Source organism: Zingiber officinale, unplaced genomic scaffold (genome assembly GCF_018446385.1).
Source record: "Zingiber officinale cultivar Zhangliang unplaced genomic scaffold, Zo_v1.1 ctg126, whole genome shotgun sequence".
NCBI classification, from domain to species: domain Eukaryota; kingdom Viridiplantae; phylum Streptophyta; class Magnoliopsida; order Zingiberales; family Zingiberaceae; genus Zingiber; species Zingiber officinale.
The window spans coordinates 307,210-316,376 of NW_024589822.1; the positions used below are offsets into that span (position 1 = coordinate 307,210).

The following is a 9,167-nucleotide window of genomic DNA, read 5'->3' on the forward strand; positions in this document are numbered from 1 at the left end:
AAAGATGAAACGGCCCTTTAAAACGATCCATATATTCGAAAAAGAGATAAATAACGGAGATTTGACTTGAAGTTGGAAAATAAATCACGGGACTCCATTGTTGCATTCGGTGAATGAGTAAAATCTCACGGCATGCAGTGGGGTCTCTCTCGCGCTTGGTTTCCCTCTGCGATCCCCGATTTTCCGACGTGGTAAAACCCGCGAATCACTGACTGCCACTTCATCTCTTAATTCCTCCTCACTTATCTGTTCATATCGCATATGCCTACTAGCTAAGCTAATTTCTCACTAAATTCTTCTGCATCTCAATTCCACCACACTTATCAAATCATATGCCACTTCCTTACCTGCTAATTTCTCAATTCTATGGCAGCTGCAATTCGCTCGACCGGACAAATCCCTCTACCGTCCATTCGAAACACCTGCTCTTCTACACGGCATTGTTGGCCATCAATGAGTATGAATGGCTGCTATGGAGGTAGTACTGCCACCGACAAGTCGGCGGTGGGTGTCTGCGAGACGCGGACTTTGGCATCAGTGTCGGAGTCGGAGCATGCGGTGCCACAGCTTAAATTAGCGGTAGCAGCGTTGGAGGCCCAGCCACCAGAGTCCACCTCTGGCATTATCCGTCTCCAGGTACGAAAAGAAAGCAAACACCACCTTATCATCTGTGATTTGCATCTTTTTGATTGGTTGCTTTTCTATCCACATTATCTCCTCCCCGATTCGATGCGGAGAGTGTTTAATTTCATGTTTTAACTAATTTTGGCTAATAATATATTCCATTTCACAAACTAAGATGGGGAATGTGTATGAATTTAAATTGCCTGAATTTGTGAGTTAGATATGATTTGGTCCATCAGATTATTTTTAGTAAAAACAATTCAATAGGAATATCTTTGGTGTGAATAGAGAGAAGATGCGTTCAATTGTGCACTTTGAGATTTTTTAAATTAGAGCGTGTTATGGTATATATATATCTATTAATTATTGTTGACTTAGGCCATACACCCAACCTATGTGTAGGTGCCAATTCGTCAGCGGAGGGATGCCCTGGAGTGGCTACAAGCACAACATCAAGTCTCCTCAAGCCCTTGTTGTTTCTTCTCCTCCAGGACGCTCAATCAGACTTCGACAATCCTCCCTTTGGTCACTAGCAAAGGAGTAGTGAGGCTGCTGAAAGATGATGATGATGTGAATCAAGCTTTAGTTAGCATAGCTGGTGTTGGCTCTGCAGTCTTCTTCCGAGGCTTTGATTCCTTTGCCTTACATGACTGGCAATCCATTAGAAGGTAGTAATCATTCAATTATTGTTTTTATTTTCCAATATAAGCAATGGATTTCGTTAAATTGATGTTGAAACTTGGTCCTTTCATCATTCACTTCTCTGTCTCTTGACTTAATTAGCCCAACCTACAAATCAATTGACTTGCTCAAAGGCGAAATCTTTGAGTCTCTATATAGCGAGTTAAGCATACTTGTCCCCTCTGACCTATTGCTATCTATTGATGATGCCACATTTTCATCACACAACTTAAGATTGATCGACCAACAAAGTGAAGAAATCATCGTTTGCATTTACATAAATAAATCGGTTGAAAGTTCTGACTACCTTGTTAGGATCTACGGAGAGGTTCGGTCTTTTCGGTCTAATTTTTTAGTTAGTTTTGTCCCCTATAGTGTATATCAGTATATGGCTGTACCTTTCTTACTGTCATTCTAAATACACGGTTTAATCATGGCAATAATAACTAGTGACATTTTTATGAAACAGATAAACCACAAATTCACTGACCAAGGCAATACAAGCACAATGATCATCATCAGTGATGGGCAGTGAAGGATTAAGTTGTTTTGCACTTAAATAGCTGTCCTTGTGAGAGTCATGAACTGAGTTGTTTTATCTTTGTCATAACAATTTGTATTGTTGTCGGAAACGATGTTGGATCAATATTTGATACACACTTGTTGTTTCACATCAATGAACCAACACATCGAACAGGTAAAAATGTTTTGTCACATGATTTTCATGTTTGTATTCCATGAGTTAGAAGTGACTTAGCATGATTTTATTTCTAGATAGAGCCTTTAATACCTTTGTAGGGAAATGGTAACCATAGTAGTATTGAATGCCTGGTTGTCTTAATTTATCTTGGATTTTTTTTTGTTTCTTGTCAAATTGTCATACTAAAATTTTGATATCAATCAAAACACATATTTCTTGGTATGCTTAGATTCCTTTCTGAGGATTGTCCTTTTATTCGTGCCTATGGTGCCATGCGTTTTGAGGGAAGAACTATAATTGCCCCTGAATGGAAGGGTTTTGGTTCCTTTTACTTCATTGTCCCTCAGGTACACTAGCTTCTTTTATCATTCCATTATTTTTAGCTGCAACTAATTCATATTTTCTCTCTCTATCAATTGTGTTTTGGAACTTGAGTGAAGTAACCAACTTTAATTTCTTAGTCAGTTGTTATTTTTAAAAAATCAATAATAGGTCGAATTCAACGAGCTTCAAGAAAGTTCAATGCTTGCTTTGACTATTGCATGGGATAACAACCTTCTATGGACATGGCAAAGTGCCATAAATGAGCTTAAAGATACACTTGGACAGGTATACTATGAATATTTTCTTTCTTGACAACTTTAAATTATCTCTACCAATAGATAATGAGAATTACATAGCCAAACTTTAACATCCTTGATCGTTGCAGATCTCCCCTTGTTTTGGTCGACTGAGGAAGTTAGACACAAAATCAGTTGTTCTCAACTTTCAGCATTTTCCATCCAAAGGATCTTGGGATATATCTGTTAAAAGAGCTCTTGAGATAATAAATGGAACAGAAGAAGAACTGGTGAAGGTAGATTACCTTATTTGAGAAATTAAAACCATGGCAAATTATCATTAGCTCAAACCATGATAAGACATTATTCTTGGTTTATGAGTGACATTTATCCACATTGAATGCTGTTTCTCAATTTAACCAGATCTATGCATTTGTAAATTTTGGGCGATGTTAGCATACTAGTTATTCTTATCGAATAAAACTTATGTCACAATTTGCATAGATGAGAGAACTGACTCATTAATTTGTACCCAACCAGTGGCCCAAAATGCTTAAGCCCATGCTATTTGTAACTCACCCATCTAAGCTTAGAAACCCCTTTATTGCCCATGGGTATCTCAACTTATACCTTCTCTTGCGACATAGGTTGTTTCCCCTGCCATTCTTTAGAATATAATTTTTTGTCCTTTACTGACACTATTCATTTGTCTAGGTTGTACTTGCACGATGCAGTAAATATATAACTGATACTACAACAGATCCTTTAGTTCTGTTAGCTAGTTTAAAGGTATGACATCTTTCATTTTTGTGCACACTCATCCATTACTGGCTAGCTTAACTTCTTTCACTTGCATCCTCAACAGGTTGAAAGCCAAAACTGTTTCCAGTTCTATTTACAGCCACCAGATTCGCCAGCATTCATTGGAAATACAGTAAGTTTTACCTTGTTCTATGGCTAACGCTACAATTGAATCTGTAACCTGTGGTGAAGCTACATATGCCAACTGTCGTTGATATTTATGTGAAACGAATTTCAATTGTTGTATAAATATTTCAATGATTTATAATTGTACTTTGCTAAATTAATAATGCTTCCCCAATTTTTAAATATTTATTTTTACATTTTAATAAATCTTTACACCCATTTAAAATTATTCTGCCTCTGCCTGTACTAGTGCTTGATTGGTTTAAGATTGTTCCAGTATATATGATATGATCAGGACTTGAGTTCCAATGCCCTTCATGAAGGAAATGACTAGCTATCTCACTTCACTTCCTAAACTTGTTTAATGCAAAGTGACCTATGATCAGTATGTTCCTATTTTCCCCTACAGATTTTCACATGGAAAGTGTCTCATCAGTAATTTTCATATGGAAGTTCAACAAACATGCACATTAGTTTCCGGAAAATCCTGTAATCTGCTATTTTTTTATAAATTTTTTTGGCCGTAGTTTTAATTTACAAAAAGGTCAAGTGTTGTTTATAGTTTGTCTTTGGCATACAATTCCCAATTAAAGATATCATTTAAAGAAGACAAAGGAAGATAACAAGAAAGCAAAAGATTTCTTGCTTCAAAGATGACTTCATGTTTGTAAACATTGTGGACATTTTGAGATCCCCTTTGTTCATAACCCCCAGCATCATGCATCATTGCTGTGATCTCTATGATAATATAACTAACCAATGTAGATTCTTAGGCTCTCAATTCTATTTTTGCTGTTAATTAAATTGCATGAGACTAAAGATCTTCCTTACAAATTATTCTGAATAGCCAGAGCAGTTGTTTCATCGGAAATGCTTACATGTTACAAGTGAGGCTTTAGCTGGAACACGCGCAAGGGGTATAACTAAGAAAGAGGATCTGCAGATCGGTCAAGAGTTACTTTGCAGGTTGCTCGTTTTCTATTTATCTAAGAAATATTTTATATTTTCCATCAACACAAGATATTTTTTCACATGTACTTGTAGAAAATCTGCAAATTTGTATCCTGAGAAGTTTTGTGCTTCTTGCCATAATTGTTTATGTTACTTCACACTTTCCGCTCATGCTTAATTAGGCAATCATAGAGTAAATTTCTGTCTTGATCATGTATCACTCTTGACATTTTTTGTCTTTCTTGCAAAGTTGTATTTTTCTCTAACAAGAAGGATATTATTGCCTTTTACTCTTTTTACTCTCTTTTTTTATGATACTCATGTAGTTTCTTAAGAAATTGAACTTTTAGGCTAACTAGTTTGTTTTCAATTGGTGACCATTTGGTGACTATGAAGATCTATCATGCCATCTCAACTGAACAATTTAAAAGTTAACAAACGAAGCAGCCGAAATAGGAATTGGAGGCAGAGAAATTGCTGAGGTTTTTTTTTTTTTGGTCCTAAATGGTTTCAATTCTTTAGCGAAAAGTAGCCCTGAATTATTATACCCATTGTGCATTGACATTTACATATTATGGGTGGTCAGAGCATGACTTGGATTGATATTATTGTTTCATTAAGCTTATTTAAACAATCTATAAGCCATCAAAAGTACCATCTGCTTATATTGCATACAAGTGCAAGTCGTGTTATGGCTTACAAGCGTATGTCAATGAAAAGTTTCAATTCATTTTTTGTCTTGTTAGGCTAACTTGTTTTATGATGTGCTTATTTTATCTATGAATTTTCAATTCCTAATTTCCTGTCTGGGTCAGCCACTTCTCAAGGATATTTGATTGAGTGATATTTGGTGATTACTGCCTCGCAAAACATAAATATGTACTAATAAATATATGTACTGATAAATTGATGATATTTTCCTGACTTGCAGCCCTAAAGATAATATTGAGTTTGTTATAGTACGAGAGAGCATTAGAGGAAAATTAGAGGCACGTTAAGTGTGAAATTCTTCTAGTATTTTAATTTTTATTCTCCATATAAAACCGTTAGTTTTTTTTTCCTTACCTGTAATTTTGGTACATAGGTTATTTGTGATGATGTAATAATTCAGCCATGTAAAGCACTTCGAAAGCTTCCTAGAGTCCAACATTTATCAGCTCAATTATCGGGGAGGCTAAGGGATAAATTTTGTGAGGTAAATTTCCAATAATTCTGCCGGGTTATCTTCTTGATAAGTATCGATACTTGAAACTAAATAGACACTGACAATTACTTATTTCATTCATATTCTAGCCAATAGATTTTAATTTACACTAGTGTCTTTTTATTCATGTTATTAACTTTCTAATTGCATTGCCTCAGTGAAGTTTTGTCTTATGATTCTTGCCCATTGATGTGTAACATGTCCACGACCTTTAGATATTTTTCTGGACTACACTAATAATGAAGTTTTATCTTATTTTCTCTAGCATATTGAGAAATAGTATTTTGGATTCTTTGCAGTTCGATATTCTGACATCCCTTCACCCAAGCCCAGCTGTTTGTGGACTGCCTATGGAAGATGCTCAGCGATTTATAAACGAAAATGGCATGTATCTTTTCTTTTGCTCTATTATGCCTCTTTAGAAAAGAAGTCGGAAACATCCTTTGGCGACTCTAGTAACCAGTTGAAGTTTTGAAAGCTTTTTTTTTTTTTTCATCAAACCAAACTCTATCTCTAAATTTTCAACAATGCTCGATGGACTGAGTCCTCATCAATAGGATGAGTGAATTAACGTCTCAAAGAAGGAAAAACTAGCAGCTTTTCACTTTTTTGTTCTCTTTTGTAAAATTCTCATTTGTGGTAAATTTATCCATTGATGGGGAACTTGAACAGCTGCTATCCTTGTCTACCGCTGTGTATTAAAACAACTAGAACCCAGCAGCTATATTGATGGATAAACTGTAAAATCTATGAGAAATTAGGATATAAATTCATTCTTTGGTTGCTGCTCGAGTTATAATGCTGTTGATAAATTGAACCAATGTTGGATTTATTGTTTTGGGACAATCTACTTTTAGTTCATAGTAAATGACTGTTTTTTTTTAAAAAATATGTGCCATTTTCTGGTGATGTGGTAACTATACTAGGTGTATTATGATCCATAAGCTGAACGTATACAAGATGGAGCTGCTAAGAAAATAAATGTATACAAGTTGGGGAAACTATAAGTTAACTGAAAAAAAAAATCAAATATAGAAGATGGAGAAACTAGAAATTGAATAGTACTCCAGCTTTTAACTTGTTGAATCATTTGTATGATTAACTTGATATTTTGTCATTAGTTGTTGGTTCCTACTGAGAAACTGCTTTCTTGACTGTATCTAAATCCTGCTGTAGCATAGCAAACCTTGGATGTTTCCTTGAATCTGTTTGATATATAAAAGTGATATACTAATGTGGTAGCTCTCTTGTTCTGACATGAGAAACTGTTTACCCTTTGCTAGAAACTTTTGATCGAGGAATGTATGCTGGTCCTGTTGGTTGGTTTGGAGGAAGGGAAAGTGAATTTGCTGTTGGGATCAGATCAGCTTTAGTGGTAAATGTAAGTTAGCCGTTCCAGTTTCATTGTTTTCTTTCTTGTTTAATATGTTACTACAATCATTATAACGAAACAATGTTGGAAACATCCTGACACATTTTGAGTTAATGTAATTCAATAAAGTATCTTCATGCACTTGTATTATTAATAAGTACTGTGCAATTATCTTTTCTAAAAGACCTGCCTTTTACTAGGTACATGATTTATTGAGGTAGGACCAACTCATATCTTTGTTTTTATTGTGTTATTTTCATTTGTTCCAACTTACTAGGAAGGTCACTCACTGCCTTCTATTTGTATCATCAATGAAGAAAAACAACTTCCAGTGTTTCCCACTACAGTGTTACCTCTTTTGCTAGTTTAAATCTCAGTCAAATGCATTTAACTTATCCAATTACAGGGAGTTGGAATGTTAGTTTATGCTGGTGCTGGAATAGTAGAGGGGACAAATCCTTCCTCGGAGTGGGAGGAGTTGGATCTGAAGGAATCCCAGGTTCAAACATGCGCTCCTCCCAGTATTTTCTGTCACTTTCTTGTGTGGATATGTTATTCCTTCTCTTTTCCGCTACCCCTTTCAGTTCACAAAGTTGCTTCAGTATGAAGACACAGTTGCGTGCTTTTAAGAATTAAAGAGGACAAGCACGGTATAACTTCATTATCCATTAATATTGTTTGGGATTATATGTCATCTTATACATATATGCTCTTGATTTCTTCATGACCTTTATGTGATAGATGCAAATGATATGGTTCAATCTTTATGCAAGTAAAAAGTTTCTGTCTGTCTATGTCTATCTGGTTCCTGAGTTCAAAGCTATGGCAGGTGTTTGGTACTTCATGATTGCTATATCATGAGAAATGTTTACCTTCTCAATTGCAGTGTTCACTGAAAATGGGTAAAGGCATGCAAATTGATATTGGTTAATATTAATTGGTCGGCGGGCTACCCCATTCATCTGAAATAGTTAGGAATGGGGATTCATTCGGCATGCTCGGGCAAAGAGATGAGGAGTATCTTCAATGACAGTTCAAATCCAATGTTTGTCAGGTGCAATCGTAGTAGCATCTGTTTCATTTCTTTTATGATAGTATTAGGAAATTGAAATACATACGAGATGAGTATGCATAATTATATCAACATTTTATCTGCAGTGTGATGATTAATTTGACCTCTTGCATTGTTCTGTGTTCTTGTTTGCAGTGGGTGAAGTGGGAGAAGTTTTCAAGTATTTTGTATTTTTACATATATGAAACTCTTCAAAACAAATTAATACCATGAAATCAAATACAAATAAATTGAACTGCAGATAAAATTGATACATGTATGAAACAAAAAACTTGATGAAACCTGAAATGCAAATTGGCATACAATCTACAATAATTTTAAAGATGATCTTAAAGATGTCCCAATTTGATCAAACGAGTGCATTTGAATGTATCGAGAAAAAAAAAATCAAAATGCAAAATTTTCTCCATGTGGTTTTGGTTGAAAGATTCACTAATTCACACCAAAACCTACTAGTCTGCAAAGAATTTCATTCTTCTTTGCCGGATTGCTTCCTTGACAAACCTTCAGAAACAATTAGAAGAGTATGACAGCATGATTTATAGATCATTTGAACATCCATAAATATGTAGATATTTGCTAAACACATGATATTTTAAACTGTACCTTTAGTAGATTTCCAAGGTACATCAACATCCATCCCATCCTCATCTTCCTCGCTGTCAGCTTCAACCATTTGATCTTCTAGTGCTCCCTCACGGCTATCCAAAAGCTCTTGCAAATCTCATAAATAAAAAAATAGATGATACACACATTCATTAGTTAAGTATTGAGGGAAAGGAAGACACATATGAGATACAAGTAACGAGGGATAAGAGAGGTATTGTGATATAGTTGTTAGATTATATATATTTATTTGTTTATAGTTTTTAGGATAATTTAGTTTTTTTATATATATTTATAGTTTAGAGTTTCTTAAAACTATATAAGACATTATACTTTGTATTTCTAAGAATCAATTTTGGATTCAATAATATGGTTAATTTTTTCCTTCTCTTAATTTCTACACGCTATCAGAGCGGTTCTCCTTCTCTGACCTAATTTTTTCTACCGCCCTCTGTCATTGCTTCCTGTTG

At 34.9% G+C, this 9,167-nt stretch overlaps 1 protein-coding gene across 1 annotated transcript; it reads left to right on the forward strand.

Annotated features, from left to right (window-relative positions):
- The first annotated feature begins 285 nt into the window (after positions 1-285).
- On the forward strand, positions 286-8,203 carry LOC122035936 (isochorismate synthase 2, chloroplastic-like). The gene is made up of 15 exons (XM_042595094.1): positions 286-636; positions 1,027-1,292; positions 2,235-2,352; positions 2,498-2,614; positions 2,715-2,861; positions 3,280-3,354; positions 3,431-3,499; positions 4,340-4,458; positions 5,375-5,432; positions 5,528-5,638; positions 5,947-6,031; positions 6,931-7,028; positions 7,426-7,518; positions 7,604-7,669; positions 7,906-8,203. Exons 1-14 carry the CDS (start codon positions 367-369, stop codon positions 7,646-7,648), a joined length of 1,671 nt encoding a protein of 556 aa, XP_042451028.1. The 5' UTR covers positions 286-366; the 3' UTR covers positions 7,649-7,669; positions 7,906-8,203.
- The last annotated feature ends 964 nt before the right edge of the window (positions 8,204-9,167 follow it).

Bases quoted from the DNA above. Each gene is read 5' to 3' on its own strand.
- LOC122035936 (XM_042595094.1), top strand. From the start codon at position 367: ATGGCAGCTGCAATTCGCTCGACCGGACAAATCCCTCTACCGTCCATT. The intron at 2,615-2,714 runs GTATACTATGAA...TGATCGTTGCAG, and splicing joins TTAAAGATACACTTGGACAG to ATCTCCCCTTGTTTTGGTCG. The intron at 5,433-5,527 runs GCACGTTAAGTG...TTTGGTACATAG, and splicing joins GCATTAGAGGAAAATTAGAG to GTTATTTGTGATGATGTAAT.